The sequence below is a fragment of the Cydia pomonella genome, chromosome 5 (genome assembly GCF_033807575.1).
Source record: "Cydia pomonella isolate Wapato2018A chromosome 5, ilCydPomo1, whole genome shotgun sequence".
Lineage (NCBI taxonomy): Eukaryota > Metazoa > Arthropoda > Insecta > Lepidoptera > Tortricidae > Cydia > Cydia pomonella.
In genome coordinates, this window is record NC_084707.1 from 17,367,430 (window position 1) to 17,387,439 (window position 20,010).

The 20,010-nt window shown below is 39.7% G+C and overlaps 3 protein-coding genes across 4 annotated transcripts; 1 reads left to right on the forward strand and 2 right to left on the reverse strand.

The window, feature by feature from the left end:
* Nucleotides 1-2,186: 2,186 nt before the first annotated feature.
* LOC133517873 (hemocyte protein-glutamine gamma-glutamyltransferase-like) lies at nt 2,187-8,054 on the reverse strand. Its single transcript, XM_061851329.1, has 9 exons — nt 7,319-8,054; nt 6,300-7,207; nt 6,012-6,207; nt 5,741-5,929; nt 4,619-4,838; nt 3,862-4,126; nt 3,310-3,594; nt 3,064-3,189; nt 2,187-2,982 (listed from the first exon to the last, which is right to left on the reverse strand). Exons 1-9 carry the CDS (start codon nt 7,953-7,955, stop codon nt 2,830-2,832), a joined length of 2,979 nt encoding a protein of 992 aa, XP_061707313.1. The 5' UTR covers nt 7,956-8,054; the 3' UTR covers nt 2,187-2,829.
* A 3,749-nt stretch (nt 8,055-11,803) lies between these two features.
* LOC133517877 (transmembrane protein 231-like) lies at nt 11,804-18,376 on the forward strand. 2 transcript variants are annotated; one of them, XM_061851335.1, is made up of 6 exons: nt 11,808-12,230; nt 15,476-16,284; nt 16,364-16,515; nt 16,964-17,092; nt 17,368-17,596; nt 17,884-18,376. In XM_061851335.1, the coding sequence occupies exons 2-6, from the start codon at nt 16,146-16,148 to the stop codon at nt 18,138-18,140; spliced, it is 906 nt and encodes a 301-aa protein (XP_061707319.1). In that variant the 5' UTR covers nt 11,808-12,230; nt 15,476-16,145; the 3' UTR covers nt 18,141-18,376. The 2 variants fall into 2 exon arrangements, with proteins under 2 accessions (XP_061707320.1, XP_061707319.1); XM_061851336.1 differs by lacking the exon at nt 16,964-17,092 and having other exon boundaries at nt 11,804-12,230.
* Nucleotides 18,377-18,385: 9 nt separating this feature from the next.
* On the reverse strand, nt 18,386-20,006 carry LOC133517881 (mitochondrial import inner membrane translocase subunit Tim21). The gene is made up of 3 exons (XM_061851348.1): nt 19,480-20,006; nt 18,951-19,133; nt 18,386-18,611 (listed from the first exon to the last, which is right to left on the reverse strand). The coding sequence occupies exons 1-3, from the start codon at nt 19,819-19,821 to the stop codon at nt 18,465-18,467; spliced, it is 672 nt and encodes a 223-aa protein (XP_061707332.1). The 5' UTR covers nt 19,822-20,006; the 3' UTR covers nt 18,386-18,464.
* Nucleotides 20,007-20,010: the final 4 nt, after the last annotated feature.

Sequence of the window (20,010 nt, forward strand, 5' to 3'; positions counted from 1 at the left end):
ATTTGCAATCTGTCGAATCTGTCGGTCACGTGACCTGTCGCAAGTTTAACATTTTTTCCCTATCACAAAAAGTGCACAGCGCCGCTAAAGAAGTTTTCACTTCAAACATATTTTGTAAAACATGAGATCGAGATATTATTAAATCAATTTTAAACTTATGATTTTTAGAACAACTTTTTTTTTTTACAAGCCATAACTTTCGTAACAACCAGCTTCCGCGAATTTCAAGTACCTACGTACATAATAAATTTTCATCTAAAAGGCCCGTGCTAGTACTAAAAGCTTTTTGCACAGTCGTCTCTTTCAAATAGTTCTCTAATTATTAATATTCCTTTTTTGCTTAACTGTCTAAAAGTAATAAAATGCCAAAAAATGTAATATATATCAGGGAGAAAGACATTCGTGGCAGGTTTTCTACCTGTTATTTATTATTGTTTACAACTTAATTAGGTACTGTATACTGTGCTTTAACGCGCACACATGACAAATTTACTGCGATGACATCATACAGTGGCCGCGAACTTACTACGTAATACGTATCTTACCTACCTAATAATATTTGTCATCGAAGCGCGCAGACGAAGGTTTTATTGGCATTTTCCTTAGAAATCCGTAAATTACATGACATATAGGTAAATATTGGGAACTTAGAGTCAATTTTAAAGAATTATGAGACATCCCGATTAGAGGTCGGCACTAAAGCATACGAGATTTTTAGTGAAATACAAATTACGCATTACTCCTAATTCCATTTAGTTAGGGTCATCCAAAAAAGTGTCGTAGGACATAATATATCTGAACATAATACGTATCCCATGTTTACTGTACTATGACAAATAAAAATATTGATTGATTGATATCTGGCATACATCAGCTTATTACGTCAGTTAAGGTTGTTAGCGTAAGTACAATATTACCTTCCTACCTACGAAAAGAACTGAGGACTATGCCTGGTTCACATCTATTCCAGTAGCATTCCAGTCCAGTGGTCGAATTAGTGCTGAACTGGATCACATCGATTACAGTAACCCTTTAACGGGCAAGACTGAAAAAAATCCTCAATTCAAGCCTCATCGCCAATCTACAGTCCTGAAAATTCTGTACAAGGAAAAAATAAAAAAGATGGTGTTGTAGGGTGGTCTCTTTCAGACCGTTGCCCTATAAAGAGACAATTCCAATCATTAAATAGTTGTTGAAGCGATAACACATAGATTGGGAGAGCTGAAATCAAGTTAGACCGTCAATCCAGTCACTGAACTGGAATGCTCACTGGAATGAGTGAGTATATCCCACTGCCGGTTCACATTATTCCAGTCGCATTCCAGTGCTGGTTTAGATCACTAGACTAGAATGCTACTGAAATAGATGTGAACAGGGTATAAAAAAAATATCCATGCAATTTTCAGCGAAATTTCAAAATGTAGCTGAAATTCCTAAACACACCTAGTCTAGCCATGAATTCTGTTACAAAGTTAAAGTTATTTGATAATGTTTTATATACCTAATAAAGGGACTAATAACGAATAAAAATGCCTAATAAATATTCCATACTGTCAGCCCTCACCTCAATACATGCCATTTTAGGAGCAAGCGAACATGGCATAATTTACACGCCAGTTTTTGCGGAAATATATTCTTATTCTGATAAAAATTATTCAGGTGACCAAATTTTTTACGATTTTCAATGTATTCCTTGTCTGAAGCTGAATACAGATCTAAGGGAGCGGCAGATGTAATGAACAAAGTGCTGCGAGACTATCATCTCGTGTATTTTATGGTTTTGTGGGCTGATCCAGATAAAAGGGTCACTAAGCCCAAGTTTTCCGAAAACTTGATCCGGTGTTTCAATAACTTTAAATTTATAGTTCTTATGTACAATTAACTGTGTAAAAGAATTTATGGCAAGACCAGGTAGCGTATACTTGAAACAATTGTTCAGTTAACTGAAGCCAAAGCACGTTCGCAGGCTATTTCGAGACTCGTTAAAGTTTACACTTCACAGTTAGTAATTCAAAATCCTGTTTTTGTTAGACATACATGACTACATGTTAGGTGCATTATGCTGAAATCAAACTTCAAATAGATGACAGTTTGACAGTGTTATTAGACTAGGGCTTATGGGTCTTAGCTAGGTCACGTAGCTAATTTATCAAAGGAGAGGTAATATAATAAAATAAACAAAAAAATTCAGTGCATGCTTTTTTATTTTTGAGATCCCAAAAACACACAAACACAACTTTTTTTGGTATTTTAAAAATATTTTTATAGTATAGTTGGTAGATAAACACATAATAATAATCTTATTTATTTAAATCTTAAAGTAAGGTATTAAATCTATATTTTTTCTTTTATAAAGAAATAATATTTGTCATAGCAAAGGTTATATGGCACTTGAAGCATCGGTCTCCTTCTTATTAAACACGTTTTTAATATTAAATTATTATTATTGGCATGTGATGATAATCATCATAATAAATCACTCCGTGAAAATTGTGAAAGTATAAACTTAATTTTTTTTGTTTTTTATTTAAACTGTGCGCGTGAAATAACTCATAAATAATATATCCGTTGTCGAGTCCATGGTCGTCGTAAAAGTCATCGTAGAGGCAGTCGACGGGTTGTCAGCCCCATAAAATATTCTTATAGATACGTTCACAGAAAACACTTAAAAAACGTTTAAAGAGTCTTTAAAACAACGACTTGTTCCTCTTGAACAATGACTTGTTGTTCGGGCGCCACGTACACGTAGGAACGTTCCATTTGTGACGCTAGAGGCGAAGACGGCCCCGGGGAGCGGCGCGGAGAGGCCGCGTGGGGCCCGGGGCCGTGCTAGCCTCGCACGTTCACGGTTGTGCAGCCGAAGATCTCGTCCATCTGCCGCGACGAGAACGTCACCACGATGCGCCGCTCGCCGTGTCGCCGCGGCATGAACTTGTCCTGGTAGTTCACGAACTCACCGGGCTTCACGTCACGGAAGCGGATCTGGAAACATACCAAACGTAAGCATACTCTCTTTCCTACACGCACCTTCCCAACTTATCAAATTCATGGAAACTGGTTTACCTGTCTAGGCCGCTGTACTCCAGGCCCTTCGAATGTGAAGAAGCAGTCGGTCAAGTGCACATTCAGTGGGTTCTGGAAGCTGAATGTGACGGCGCATTCCTGGCCTATGCATGGCTGACTCCTCACCTACAACAATTTTATGGGAGTAAGTTATGAAATCGTGAGTCGTCATCCAATATTTTGATTTAAAAGAAAAGGGTTTGTAATCCTACCATGTGTAAAAAAAACGATAATTACGAAAATTACCTGCACTTGCATTCTCGGCTTATGCAGCGGGAAGTCATCTTCGTCGGACCACGCCTGGCGCGTCTGTTTGACGTAGGCCATAGCGTGGACCTTGACCATCGAGTGGTCTACCAGCTTGTCCATGTACTCCTGTGGTGTGACGTGTAACTTGAGGACCTCACGTTGGCCGGCGCGCACGACAAACTCGCCCTGCGCCCGCCGGAGACGCGATGCGATCGCGCCCGTGTAGTAGCATGAGGATGCCGTCAGCACGCACCATATGGTACGATCTTCGTGCGATTTATTCTGGAAAAAGTTATGATCATTTTAGGGTTTTATTTTATGATGAGCATAACTGAAACTGATACTCCACCAAAACATTTAATTTAAAGCGTTCCCAAGGCTCACGCCTCACAGCCTAACCGTGGCACTTTCTTAATAAAAAGTTATCTAGATCAAAGGCATCAAAGTCAATGTCTCCTATTAAAAAACTCCTGTCTACGAAGAATACCTAATTCATAAAAAATATACATGTGTTTCCTTAACTGTTACTAATGCATTTAACCAACTGACCTGAATATTCATAGTACAATCAAACGGCTGACCATACGGCACGATATCAATGTCCATAAGGTCGAAGTACACGTCCTCGTAGTTGCGGTCGGGGTACTCGTAGTATTGCTGCAGCCGCTGGTAGCCGCGGCAGGAGGCGATGACCGCGAGCCGCTCGGGCGACGAGCTGTCCATCGTCTTGTACTCGTGCGTGATCTCCAGCATGTCGCTCTCGCCTTCATCATCGTCGCGGTTTGGATTCTTGGTGAGGATCTTGCGGCCAACTCTGAGAGAGTGAATACCTATTTTACAGGATGTTACTTATTTACCTACTGTTGCCTATCCCTGTTATACTATACATATGAGGCTTTTTCTTGTTTTTGTTTGAGATGGCGTTTTGGACACATTCCAAAAGTTGTATGTTTGGTCAGATATGTCAAAGAGCTGGCTTGAGAAAGGTGCCCAAAGGCAGAAAATACCTCAAATAGAAACAGGTAATAAATCAAAAAGACCTCAAAGTACGTAGTTAATGCTACGGCTATACTGCGCAGACTTAAAAAAAAATGAAAATTTGGTAAGTACCTCTTCAAAATTTGACTGATCACTTATTGGGATATTTTTAGTAGGCACCTAGGTTACTTTTTGAATGCGAGCGTTAAATTTACAATCGGTAAATTCAGTCATTAGAATTTGAAAATTAATTAGATCGACAAGTCCTACCTATATGAATGTTTTCATAAGAGCTTGTTAAACAAAAATATAGCGTAATTCAACTCACTGATAATTATTTGACGCCATCCTAATGAATCCCCACTCGGAATTTTCTTCCTCCTGGAAGTGGCACAGCTCGGCGTTGATCTGGTTGTACATGCACGGCGTGTCGTACTGGAAGCCGACCTCTCCGCGACGGACGGCCTCGACGCTGGCTGGACCACATTGGTATACTGATTCAGCTTCCTCCTGAGGTGTGGCATCGATAATTTGCCACCCGCTGTAACCTAAATAATAACAGAGATATGTCTAGGATAAATGAGCCACTATTCAATTCAGCCTAATATAATAATAATTGCTACATGGTGTCAGGAAACGTATTTAGACTGCTACCTAATAATATATTTCAACAAAAACTCCGACATTGGGTAATTGTTTTTTTTTTACTTATGGTTATTCATAAACGCGTTACAAGCCTGGATTTGCTATGAATCGTTTGTCTTTATCTGTCATTTTGACTTATGTATTTGTAAGAAAGGGATAAAATATAATTTAACTAAATCAGGCCCGTAAAGTTTTATGAATAAGAGGGTAAGTGATTTTTTTAAATAATTGACGTAAGTTAGTTGACAATTTAAAATTTGCTTTAATAAATAAATAAATAAGTATCATAGGACATTTTTACACAAATAGACTAAGCCCTACAGTAAGCTAAAGAAGGCTTGTGTTATGGGTACTCAGACAACGATATATATAATATACAAATACTTAAATACACACCACAGTAAATGCCAAATACCTGTGCTTATCAAACAAATAAGTGCCCTTACCGGGTTTCGAACCCGGGACCATCGGCTTCATAGGCAGAGTCACTACCCACTAGGCCAGACAGGTCGTCGAAGGATATTCATTTTAATTCTATTTACTTATTTATTTCAAATTGTACATTTTAATTTGCACATTGTACCTGACCATGATTCTCACAAATAAAAATTTTGAACATTAAAAAAAACACCATTGATAGACTGAATAAGCAGAGATCAAAGCATTCACAAATTTGCTTCGTTTATGGAACATGCTTGGAACAAGATATTAGTTAGGGTTAACTTAAACTAGGGAAGCTTTTTATTGAAATATGTACTCTAATAGAATTAGGCATGCTGACTTAAGTCTAAATAAAAATATGTACCCTGCGGCAAGTCGGGTCTTTGCATCCAAACATCGTTCCAGACGTGGAAGTTCCAGCAGGAATCATAGCAGTCCTCATCAGGCCCGTTGGGTACCTCGTTTCCTTCGTGGTCAAAGTACTTGTCGACGGTGAATGTTCGGTTAGTGTCGTGTGCTGACACGTAGTTCGTTACAGAACGGCAAGGAATACCTGAAAACAATAAGTATTGCATGAATTTAGGTTGAAGATAAAAAGGAAGTTTGTGATTATGAAGTAGTAGATTATAAATTACCAAGAGCTCTGCAGATTGTAACGACAAGACCCGAGAAAACCCAGCACTGGCCGTATTCAACAGGTCGGCCACCATCTGTGAGGTAGCGCTCGAGAATAGCCACGGAACCAGTCCACGCATGAGGAGCAACACCATCTTTGTATTCACCGTCGTAGCGTCCCACCATCAGTCCATCGTCATCATGATTCGAATTTATCTGATAAATAGAGATTTAAATTTATACGTTCGTGTTCAGGAGAATAGAATATTAAGAAAAATTACGTACCTACTTCTAAAAAACTTTCTTACCATAGCGGAAATAGCCCTACAAACTCGGACAGGGTTTCCACGTTCTGAGTGCTCAAGACCACTACGTTCCAGCAAATACATACATGCTGGCAGTACGCAATCATCAAACTGGCCGTAAATCCATTTGCGGCCCTTAGGTTGGCGCCAAGTACCGCACCAAATCTTTCCTTGTTCATTGAGGACGTACTCCTTTCTAGAAGATTCGTTATCCATGTAAACGGTATCCTCCCTGCACCAGGGATTGAAGAGCATGTAAATATCTTCATCGCACTTGTAATCGTGGCGGTTGTCGCGCTGGCCGAAGCGATTGGTCTGAACCCAACAGTTCCATACACCCACAGGTGCGGTGGCCGGTACATGCACTTGGAATGTTATGGTGTTTCCATCTTGGCGTTGAATGCTAATATCCCACCTGTCCATATCATGGGCGAGAGAAGCTAGGTTCTGCATAGAACCGTGACGGGATCCATGACGAGAACCATGTCGTGATCCATAACTACGGCCAAACGAGGACGAGTGTTGTGTCGCTCCTCCGTAGCGATCGATCATAGGTCGGTCGATTGGCCCGTGTGGGCTCAGAGGGCTATGTTGGAGCGGCAAAGGTTCGTTGCTGAACGAACTGCGACGGACGCCATAAGTCGTAGTTTCCCTCATTCCACTCATAGGACCCATTGGACCAATAGAGCTCATATTACCCATCGTGTTCATCGGCCCCATGGGGCCTATAGATCCAGCGGTAGCCATGTTGCTACTGCTATCTGGCACACGGGACATTCCCAGGCCCATACCCATACCCATCCCCATTCCCATCCCCATCATGTCACGTGAGTGTTGGAATACACCTTGCTGAGAGCTCCAGTTTACAGGTAGAACAACCCGAGTTCCCTTGGTCACACTTGGTTTTGGCCCTAAAACATAAATATTGTACTTAGTAAAAAATACTAAATACTAGGTAAACCAAAATACCTTATCATAACCACACAAAAAATAGTAGAAGAATTATTTAAATAGATTCTTACCAAAGCAGAACACGATGCGGATCATATCCTGTTGTTTGTCATAGGTCCTGTCAAAACGAACCGCGAAGAAAAAGTTTTGTCCTCTTCGGTAAACCGGGTTCGGCAAAATGTTATCATTAACCAAATCATACTGATCAGTATGATGATCTTTCGAATTATCCCTTGAATAAAACTCAGTCAGTTCTACTTTCAGGGGCTGCTGTGAGTAATAACTTTGAGGAATGACATCCAATGTATCTTGACGGCGACGGCGTTCATTCTGGTCAGCCATCTTGCAAATAAGGTTATGAGTGTATTGCGTGTTCGGGCTATTCCTCATAGAATGTTTCATGCGATGCAGAGAGCCGGTGCTGTGGGAGCGTCCGGGACGATGCTGCGCCGTTGGTCCAGCCCGCTGCATGGGCCAACGCCGGGTCTGCCCGGGGCGCTGACAGAAGCTTGAGATATTGTAATAGGCCGATAATCCCGGCACGTAGTTAGACGGCATACCGCCAATCGTCATTTGCTGCTCCCTCATACAGCTCAATGTACTCATTCCTGAGGTGAGGCCCGTTATCCCGCCAAGTCCCATTCCAGTCATGCTGGATGTCATGCTGGAGGACATCCTGTCCATACTAGAACGTCGGACCATGGACATCTTGGCGGAGACGTCGTTTATTCACTGAGGATCTATATGAAAGTTGTCCTAAGAGACTTACTGCGCTCTTGGCTGACACCAGAGCGAATGTTGCGGTTAGGTGTTCGCTAGCCCTTTATATACGAAAGTTTAACAGAGGGATCATTCACCGGCTAGGTGTCAGTTGTCAACGCAGGCGCCGGGGTCGCTGGTTTCGAAAAGTCCTTTTGTTGGTGTGCGCTGACTTGTAGAGAAACTAGAACTTCACAAGTCTGTTCGCGTGAAATGCGTCAGTACACTTGTAATAATACCTGCGTGTCATTGTCCAGATACGAGTATACAAAAGCGATATAGTACCTAGTACCTATCTGTGTATACCTATAGTGTGAAAGAATTTATTGGGCCCTTTACCTTCAGGTGAGCTACCTTAACCATAAAATACTTACCGTAAAGACATTTTGGTTTTTAATTACCAATTTGAAAAAAAAAACAAATTACATAAACATAAGTAAAACAGTAGGTGGTAAATTTCTTATCTCGTTGTTTTCTTGTTGTCGAATCACTAATTAAGAATTTCAGTTAAGTAACATTATCAACGGATAGGTACTCGTGCCGTGCTTACTGATGAAAATGATAACATCGATAACAATGCAATAACGGGTAAAAATAAGTGAGCGGGAGTGGGGATATTTTAGGGTTCCGCACTAAAAGACAGAATTTTTATATTCAAGCAGGCAATTATTACCAATGCCATACCATTATGTTAACATTAGTTTACATGGTATAGTAACGGCACCAATTGACCAATTCCAACGGGAGTATTTTTGATATTTCACTGATAGTACTCCTCTCATACAGACTCTTGAGCTTCCAGTCATCGATTGTAGTGATATGTGCCTTGCCAACCTTTCACAAGGACTCTTGGACAGACTGGATGGGCTCCTAAACAACTGTGTCAGATTCAGATTTATCTTCGGCCTTCGCATGCCTCTGCCTTTCGGCGGAAACTTAATTGCGCTAACTTATTAGCTCCGCGTACGAGAACGCAGGCGCCTCAGAGTAATGTGTATGCCCTACAGCATATTAAATGATCCAGCAATACCGGAGTACCTGCGGTCTAAATTCCAATATGTAAGCACACAGCCAGGCCGTGAGCTCCGTTCCTCCCGTAAACTAACGCTGTCAGTCCCTTTCTATCGGTCTGGTTCTATAACTAATTCCTTTACCATACACGCGATTCGTCTTTGGGACACCCTCCCTATTGAGATTGAGATACGGCAAGCACAGACCAAATCTTCGTTTAAGAGCAAGTTGCGCAGACATCTCCTAGAAGTCTCGTGACTAATAGGAATAGACACTCATTATAATCTGAAAGCAAGTTTATGTATTATATAATAATGTAAATGTGTATTATAAATTATAAAAAAATATTTTGGGGATAATCTTACACGGAACAGATCGAGCTTAACCCAAACTAAAGCTTATACTATGGGTACTAGATGACGTAATACATAGGTATGTAGATAAATACATACTTTTATACATAGAAAACACCCATGACTCGGGAACAAATAAATGCCGTTACTGGGATTCGAACCAGGGACCAGGTATGTAGATATTATATGCGACAAGCCCACCATTTCAGTGTAATTAAATTTGTAAATTAATATTATATACAAGTGTCACAGTTAGTTCAACAAGCCCCGTCCGATACATAAATGCGTATAGAATTTTATTTTCTACCTATTGTATGTTCTTCGAATCAAGCTCTTTTGATCCTAATATATAGATATAAAAATATTTATAACTTGATGATAACTGTTTTGTTAAATAACTTCGAAATATAGAAATCACACTTTATAGGTTTCGCATTTTTGGATTTTTTTTTGGCTGTTTTACAAATTTTAGAAAAAAAGGAAAATCTGTAAACTTATTTTTTCATTGTGTTAATACCACCCTAAAAATATGTAGAGTAGAATAGAATAGTATAGAATAAAATAGAAAATAATAGAATAGAACAGAACAGAACAGAACCGAACAGGACAGAACAGAACAGAACCGAACAGAATAGAATAGAATAATATTTATTCAGACAACACATCAATTATTAGTATTATTACAAAAAAAATACATTAACAACATGCGAGTCGGACTCGCCCATGAAGGGTTCCGTACCATTTATGACGTATAAAAAAAACTACTTACTAGTAAGTAGTTAAACTAAGTTTGCATATATTTTTATATATTTTTTTTAGGTTTATCATTAGAAGTTACAGGGGGGGGGCACATTTTACCACTTTGGAAGTGTTTCTCGCGCAAACTATTTAGTTTAGAAAAATATGATATTAGAAACCTCAATATCATTTTTGAAGACCTCTCCATAGATATCCCACACGTATGGGTTTGATGAAATAAAATTTTTGAGTTTCAGTTCTAAGTATGGAGAACCCCCAAAATTTATTGTTTTTTTTTTCTATTTTTGTGTGAAAATCTTAATGCGGTTCATAGAATACATCCAAGAATACTTACCAAGTTTGAACAGTATAGTTTTTATAGCAAATGTAGGAAAAAATTATATTAGAAACCTCAATATCATTTTTGAAGACCTGTACATAGATACCCCACACGTATGGGTTTGATGAAAAATTTTTTTTTTTAATTTTATGACGTATTAAAAAAAACTACTTACTAAATCTCGTTCAAACCAATTTTCGGTGGAAGTTTGCATGCTAATGTACATCATATATTTTTTTAGGTTTATCATTCTCTTATTTTAGAAGTTACAGGGGGGGGGGGGACACATTTACCACTTTGGAAGTGTCTCTCCCGCAAACTATTTAGTTTAGAAAAATATGATATTAGAAACCTCAATATCATTTTTGAAGACCTCTCCATAGATATCCCACATAATGCGATTCATAGAATACATCCAAGAATACTTACCAAGTTTGGACAGTATAGTTTTTATAGTTTAGGAAAGAAGTGGCTGTGACATAAACGGACAGACAGACGGACATGACGAATCTATAAGGGTTCCGTTTTTTGCCATTTGGCTACGGAACCCTAAAAAGAAACAGTACAAGTTGAAGAATACAAAACAGACAGATAAGGATGTGAGGCTGAAATGGTCTCCACTCAGCATTGCAGAATTTAAAAATGGAAAAAAGTTTCCTCTTTTTGTATGGATGATCACGTGGTATTCACGGGACGATCACTTCCCTTTTAAGAGGAACTTTCTCCCCCGGACGGTCCGGCTGTGGAATAACATTCTGCCGAGGTTTTCTCGAGGGACTACACTACAGTAAGGAGTTCTTCAGAAAAAGGAGCGAATAGGTTTTTAAAGTGTTGGCCACGCACATGTAGCACATGGATTTGCAGACTTCCATAGGCTAAGGTGATCGCTTACCATCAGGCGCCGGGACGTATGCTCGTTTGCCACCGACGTGATATTAAAAAGTACATAAGTACCTATGCCTATGTATATTGGTAATGAAATAAAAACTTGAATGCTACAGACCCTGGAGTTGCAGATGTTCATAAGTGATGGGGACCGCTTACCACCAGGTGGGCCGTATGCTTGTTTGCCACCGACGTGGTGTGTAAAAAAAAATCTTTGGGGGCTGATCGTGAGAAAAATCTTAGCATCACCACCGAATACTAATACTATGTCTGTGTACAGCGCCATCTATCGGCAAATTGTCTAACTAATGTGCGCGATGTAAAGGGCCCTCCACACTCATGCGCAAATCGAGACGCGAAGCCGCGAACGCGAGTGTGGAGGACCCTCGCGTCGATTTCGCAGATTGTTCACGCCTTCGCGCCTTATTCCCCGTTTTTCTTCGGTATTTGGCCCGCGTCAAAGGAGACGCGAAGCGCGAACTTGCAAGATCCACACTCGCGATCCCTTCGCGCCGCGATTCGTTTACGAGCCGATTAATCTGAACTGTCATAACCTTCTATGGCGGCTACTTGGTTATATTGGGTGCGAACTTGATCAACCAAAAATCAATTACAGTTACCAGTTTAAATCAGTGCCTTGCCGCTAACTAAATCCGATCAGCTGACGCTTCGGCGCCATCTTGCCGCGAACCAAACTGCGAAATCGCCGTAAAGTTGTGCGAGTGTGGAGTCTACGTCAACGTCGCGTCGCGGTATGTTCCCTCCGCGAAGTCGCGCCGCGATTCACGCGCATAGTCTGGAGGGTAGGAAGGGAATATGTAATGCACGTATGTTGGTTTTTCGAGGATAATTCTCTATCATGTGAACCGATTTCAAAAATTGATCTTTTACTTGAAGGTAAATTTATTTATTTAATCGTATGGCGATATAGTCACATAGGCAAAATTATACATATACAGTATTATTTATAAGGCAACATCCAAGTTTTGCAACCATTGCACAGCATCGGGCGTCAAGTCTAAAAGATCATCCGGGCTACCCGAGTATGCGCGGAGTGGGCACCGCTGGATGATGTGCTCCATGGTCTGGTCCTCGATGCCGCAGTCGCATAGCGCGGAGTCTCTCCAACCCCACTTATGCCGGAAGAAGTTGCATCGTCCGTGCCCGATTCTTAAGCGGTTTAAGCGACACCATAGTTTCCTAGGAAGGTCGGTCCCCTTGTTCATGATAGTCGGGTCGATATTCCCGGCCGGGGTGCCGTCAGCTTGCCTCATCCATTCTTGTTTCCAGAGCTGCTGTACATCGAAGGAATTTTGTGTGAGTGTTGCAGCGGCGGCGTATGCGGGGCGACGGGACTTAAGTCTCGCCATAGGCGGGTTGGTAAACTCCTGATGCATTGGGAGAGAAGGACATGCTCTAATTTTGTTATTCTCCCTTAGCAGCGCCTGTTTCCTTCTCAAATGTGGAGGTGGGATTCGACTGAGCGTAGGGAGCCAGTGGCAAGGTGTAGATTTGACTGTCCCCGTAATGCATCTCATGGTGACATTAAGCTTCGAGTCTACCAATTGCGTGTGTGCACTTTGTAGCCAAATTGGAGCACAGTACTCTGCAGTGGGATAGACGAGTCCCAGAGCCGTTGAACGGAGACAGTCCGCAGATGCTCCCCATGAGGTGCCACACAACTTGTGCAGTATGTTGTTCCGGGTCGAAATTTTAAGCGAGAGCTTAGTAAGGTGTTCTTTGTAGCTTAGGGTCCTGTCTAAAGTAATGCCAAGGTATGTTGGAAAAGGATTGTAAGGTAACCTTTTACCGCCCAAAGTGACAGTTGGCTCCTGTTTAGCAAGGTGGTTGCTTAGGTGAAAGCAAGACACTTCTGTTTTTGTGGCGCTCGGTATGAGTCTCCACTCTCGAAAATACGCTTTCAAGGTCTTCAAATCCGCAGTAAGTTGACTCTCGCCTTCCCCAAATGTAAGGCTCTGGGCTACCAGAGCAATATCGTCCGCATAAATGAACTTTCTGGATTTGGTTTGTGGCAGGTCGTGTATATACAGGTTGAAGAGCTGTGGTGCTAGAACAGATCCCTGAGGAAGCCCATTGTTTAATTTCCTCTTTCTACTCTTCTGGTCACCGAGGAAGACTTCGAACTCCCTTTCACTGAGCATAATGCACAGCAGGTCTGCGATTTCTCGGCTGGGGATCACTGAAAGAACTTTGTATATCATGCCTTGTTTCCAGACAGTATCGTAAGCAGCTGTTAGGTCTATAAAGACGGCGGTGGACTTCAACTTATTCTGGAAACCGGCTTCAATATGTGTGGTGAGAGCAAGAACTTGGTCGGTACAGCTACGCCCACATCTGAATCCAGCCTGTTCAGGTGGAGTGGCGGCCTCTATGTAGGGAGTAATCCTTGAGAGAATTAGACGTTCAAGCAACTTGTAGACGCAGCTAAGGAGAGACACGGGCCTAAAATTTTCTGGGATATGTTCGTTCTTTCCGGGTTTCAGTAGAGCTATGACCTTGGACTTCTTGAACTCTTTCGGTATATGATTCTTAACCAGAATATCCGAAAACAAAGCAGTGAGCCAGCCGACACTGGTGGGACCCATGTTGCGGATAAATTCATTATAAATATTATCTGGTCCAGCCGCCTTACCAGGTTTCAGCTGCTTTATTGCGGAGGCTACCTCATGTATAGAAAAATTTTTTGAGAGTTCGCTGTTTCTTGGCATCGAACGTCTGAGTTCCGTTAGCTTGTGCTTAATTTTCTTTGTCACTAACTTGTCTTTTTTTGCCCGTGTTAGTTCTACCATGCGATTTGCAATAGCGTTAGGGTGTACTGTAAGTTGGTTAATTTTCGGTGGCGTCTTTTTCCCTGTTAGTTTGTTCAAGGTGTGCCACGCTTTCCTACTAGATTTTTTAAAGTCCATATTCTGCACCAATGACTCCCACTTCTGCTTTCTGTTCAGATCTAGTGACTGCAAAAGTTTTGCGCCCATTTCATGGTCTCCTGTGACTTGGTACGACTTATATAGAAGTTCACTTTGTGTGTTCCAACCTGGGACATACTCCTTTCTATACCCTCGGGGAATCGTGTTTTTTGCGACTTTGATGACTAAAACAGAGAAAACTTTATAGTTCCGCGCGCATGGGTTTAGGTCTGCTGCCGAAAGCTCTGCATCAAGTTGGGTTCTGAATCCACCCCAGTTTGCTCTACCAAAATTCCACCTTGGCAAGGGCATAGAATTTACAAGAGGTATTCTTAAGCCTATTTCTAGATGTACAGGCCTGTGTTGACTGTTTGGAAAACAAGGCAGAATGGTCCGAGTTGTAGGGAGAGGCTGGTCGAGGCAGTCCTTTGTTACAAAAGCGAGATCTGGGTTGTAATCCTTGTGCCAACGCGCAGAGTGGAAAGTACCCGGGTCCTTTGCATCGAAAACCAGATGCAGATCGGCCATTTCAGCCCACTGGACAAGTGCTTCTCCGTTCGCATCACTTTTGCTGTATTTCCAGTTCGTGTGGTGACTATTAAAATCCCCCGCGTAGATACATGGGTGGTCGTGCGTGGGAAGTAGACCAGGACCCCATCCTGCTTTGGGAGGTTTGTACACATTTACGATCTTTATGTCGTTTACTTGGACAGTGATAATGAAAATGTTTTCTTCACTGCTGGCAGACACCAAGGCCACTTCAGTAAGGTTATCCCTGGCGTATGTAGCTATTCCATACTGAGGATGATGGAGCGCCTTAATGAGAGTATATCCCGGTATGCGTCCTCTTCTGTGCAGGTCTTGCTCGTCTTTACTGTGTGTCTCTTGAATGTTGACTATGTCGATGTCATAATCCCGCAGTTGTTTTTGCAGGTAGTCGCATTTGGCTTGACTGATGCCTTCGATATTTAACTGCCAGATGCGTACTGAAGGTTTCACATCTTTGGTCTTGGGATCCCTGGATCCTCGAGAGCATTGAACATTCGTAATAGCCATTTCGTATATGAGCAGATACTGATTTCGCCTATTTCGCCTTTATGGTTGTTGCTCGTTTAGCACCACCCGGGGGACACGTGCAGGGTATTGATAGGTGCTTCCTGCGGACGTGAGCAACATTCATCCCCCAGCAACATTCATCCCCCCCCATTCTTGAAGGTAAATAAAGGTGTATTTAATGTAACACGTAAAGTTGGTTAAATTGCAAACTGAAATCGGAAGGGTTTTTTATTAATAATACTTAATATTTATTGAGATAACAATATACATAATGGATATATACAGATGATTACTATAACTAGCTTATATCTAAAATAGGCCCTTGAGGCATTGTACCAAGAATGCTGGCGGCATTTCCTCGTTGTATCGCAATACTGATACGTTGTGCGAGGAAGCCGCCAGCTCTTCGGTCACCAGTTACGTCAACCAGACGTTTCGCGATTTCTCCAAAAAACTTGTTACAATTTATTTATTAAAAAAACCAATTACCAAGATAGAGGTCTGATTATATTTTTCCTGTAAAATTTATAGTAAAGTTAATATTATGTAAAAATTTCATAATTTTTCGTCGCGCACGCTCCCTATATATAGATTCGTCCTTCTTCTATAAGAGCTTTAAAAATGTACCCTTGCAACATTAGTTGCTTAGCAACGAAATATTCAATTTGTTGACAGACGGAATGTCATAATCATAACATAACAATGCTGTTGTATTGTTCGAATCAATACTCAAATGTTTATTGAATAGACTTAAAAACTACTAAGGATATAAGTATAATGCTGAAGATATAACAAGGAATATAACCCAAATAAATTCTCCATCAACGTTATGAAGTTGTTAACTTTATTTACTTACAATGTGGAAATTCAGTACAAAAGCTACCTTCTATCGAAAGCAATGTTTTTCATATTGCTGACAAATGGACTTATTATTATCTTGCCATTCGTTTTTGCATACGGGGGTCGAGGTAAAAACAATAAATTCAAACTACAATGTCATGTCATGTAATCTGTATATATGCGATGATCTAACCTAACTTTTTGCAGGGTTTTGGTTGAAGTCCCAGAGTTACTTTGAACAACCGGTGGTACATTTTACATACGACTACTTGTTAGTGGCTGAGACCGATGATCCTAGTCAGCCAATAGTGTGTGGTAATGACAATTATGACCATGATGAATACTGTGCTGAATTTCAGGTAAATATAACTACTTTCCAATAGTTACAATTCAAAGAGTAAGCTGTTCAGGTAAATATATGAAACAACATGATTGGGATTGAGGCATGGATTCATAGAACTAAAAAAGATGTCAAGAAAGAGTGTCAGATTTATATCATACCATGATAAAATGTGAAATACACTTCCACCATCCATTTACTTTGCTTGTCTTTTATACCACATCGGTGGCAAACAAGCATATGGCCCTCCTGATGGTAAGCAGTCTCCGTAGCCTATGTACAGCTGCAACTCCAGAGTAGTTACTTATGCATTACTAACCCTAACACTGCACCCTTGTACTCTAGCAACCTTACGTACCAGCAGGAACACAAAACTACCACACTACTACACTACTGTCTGTTGTTAGTTTGCTTTACACATTTTCTTACTTACCTACTTCTAATCTCTACTTGTCTGTTTTTTGTAGGTGGATGAGCATGATAACAATGGTGATGGAAATAATGATGTATTGGAACTCAAATTTCTTCTCCAAATTCCTCCAGTCAAGACATTAGCTTCTATAGTTCTAGTTTTAGAAGTGGACTTCCAATTAAAGGTGAAGGCTACTTTCTGTACAAAATTTGCAATAAGATGCTTTATATTCTGTTTAATGCTATAACCACATAAGAAATTTTTCACTCTCTTCCATTGCAAATTTATTTATACAAGTAACTAAAGTCATCATCAACTAGTATTGTGAATGTGGCCTTAGTAGAGCCTTAAAGGCTCAAACCATCAAGGCAAGGTTTGAAAGTTGTAACTGTAGTCATGTCATGACTCCTAGAGCCTCTCAAGATTTATAATATCCTAACCTCTCTTTATTCTTTACAGACTGTATGCCCACTTCACATGCAAGGTTTAGCAATAATAAATAAGGAATTTTCTCTACCACCCTCTGCATTAACTTACTACGGAGACTTGACATTACATCAGGCCTCCCACTTGCCATGTCATCCCAATACTATAGACACTATGTACAATACATCTTTATTCAGATACTTGGAAAAGAAAGATAAAGATGTTGTAGATGCTATTTTGGAGGAATATTTTATCAGAGAAGGTAATATAAATCTGCAGTATTTAAAAATTTTTAAGCAAGAAGGTATAGATACTTAGATAGCCCATATTTTTCTTTGTGTACTTTGAGTATTTTATAACAGAACCACTTATTGTTTAAGTGGCATGCAGCTACATAGTAAGTTAGTAAATATTCTTTATTGCACCACAAAGAAAACATTTAAAAACAGATTTACAATGTAAAGAAAGGTAACAGGCGGTGGCACCTTTGTTGATACATTTTATGCAAGTAACTAATATGATTTTAATCTAATTTACTTTCTGTTGCAGCTATTATTGACACGAAGACATTACACTCTAGGAGTCAAAATGGGCATACTGGAGCAATGAATATCAAAATACGATTAAGAATACCCGAGACACTGGTACTGTATACACCAAGCCTTCTGCAGGAACTGAAATGGGCATGGCCACAGTATCTATCTATGGCAGTAGTACTTCACTGGATTTTTAATAGAATCAAAAAGTTTGTTTTCAGGAATCGCTTACTAATGGCATGGGAAGTAGTTGCATGGAAGAAACTTTAACTACAAATCTGCATAGTTACATGTATAGCTTACATATAATTTTCCGCATTTACCAAAAATAAAGGAATAAGTAAGTTAATAATAATCCCAGAGACTACATACTTAATAGGCTGATATTTTCATTTAGAATATTAAGATAATAATATGTACCTAATAATATAAATAGTAATAAATAGGTAATTTATGTAATGTTTTAATTTTGCTAATGTTGTAATTGATTTCAAATAAACAAATGAAAAAAATAATTTGTTCAACAATTTATAACTATAACAATTAGGTATGTACACACTACTTATCTACATGATAATAATATACATGAGTTTTTCACTGAGTAAGGGTAAGCGTAGGTAATTGGCCAGCAAAATCTTTTCGGTCCAGTTCTGCACGATTGTCTTCAATTATGAAGGTTTTGCCACTGTAGTCATCTAGTTGCACCAATAGATATCGACACTGGTAGTTGCCATAATCATTCTGAAATCAAATTATTTCTCTGTGGTTATTCTTCTTGCTTATCAACATACATGATACACAATTATTTATTTATCTACTTAAATGTATCTATTAAAAATGATCCATTCATTACTTTGTCCATAGGCTATGGTGACTGCTTACCATCAGGCGGGCCGTATGCTTGCTTGCCACCGTCATGGTATAAAAAAAAAGTTCCACTAAAAGTTACAATTGTCATATAATTTAAAAACTACAATAAATCTAAAATCTTCCACATCCTAAACATGGTTACTTAAAAGGTCCAGTGAGAAAAGTATAAATTATGAAGCATTTTTGTAATGATTGATGAAGATAACCAACCTGTTTCATATCCAGCTCAACAACTGCCTTATTCCTGATTCCTTTGATATAAAACCTCATCCTCATGTGTTTGATTCCATCCTTTTCATACACTGCATGACTGACATGCGTGCGACGTCGCCTTGAAGTCTCTTCTCCATAACCCTTAATTGGAGCACCCAATGCATCTTCTACCCTAGGATCCTAAAAATGGTAAAATATATCATCAGATGAAACCTCCAGCAGCCCACTATACCAAAAAAAATGTGTGATTTGAATCAAATGTTAGAAAATAGAATTGAATTTGTTTTGATAAAAATCCAGCAAAACAAAAACAACTTTGTTCCGATTAAAAATAATCTAGATTACATTGACGTTACTTAGTACTAGCATTAGGCACAGACCTAATGGATGCTAGAAGAGTTATTTACAATTTGAAATTCACAAATATTTCAAATAATTTAGCGTATTTCATACTAAGAGACTTATGAGCTAAGTGCAGGATCTATTCTAGATTAATATTTACAGTCAGCTATGAAAGTGTACTTACTTGTTTGCACTTTTCTAAAGCAGTCGAATAAATGCTGTTTGCGCTGTTACTAGAAAATAACTCCCTGAAGACGTAATAAAAAATAATGCCGGTGACCCCAACACCTAGCAGTATAACGCCAGTATATGACACCGTTTTAGTGGTCTCCTTAATTTTTTCTCCTAACGGTCGGACATCAGTGGACACTTCCGCCTTTTCTTGGCTTTTTGCTAAACTACTTTCTCGTTTTTCTGTAGAATAGCATCGACTGCTGGTAAAATTATTTTTTTGAAGAACCATAGGTACAAATTGCAGAGGTCTACCATTCCGTAAACTTGGGAGAAACTTCGAAATAATTGTCATTTTATTTACAGGGTTCAAGATATGCTTCAGGGATGAGCTGCACTGACCAAATTGTTTTATTTATTTTTAATGTATTTATATCTAATAATAATTTTAAGGTTATCGCTATTTTTTTGACAGTTGACACTATTGACAATACAGTGATAAAAGTCGAATAAGAAGAAAACAACTAAACGCAAATATTTCAAA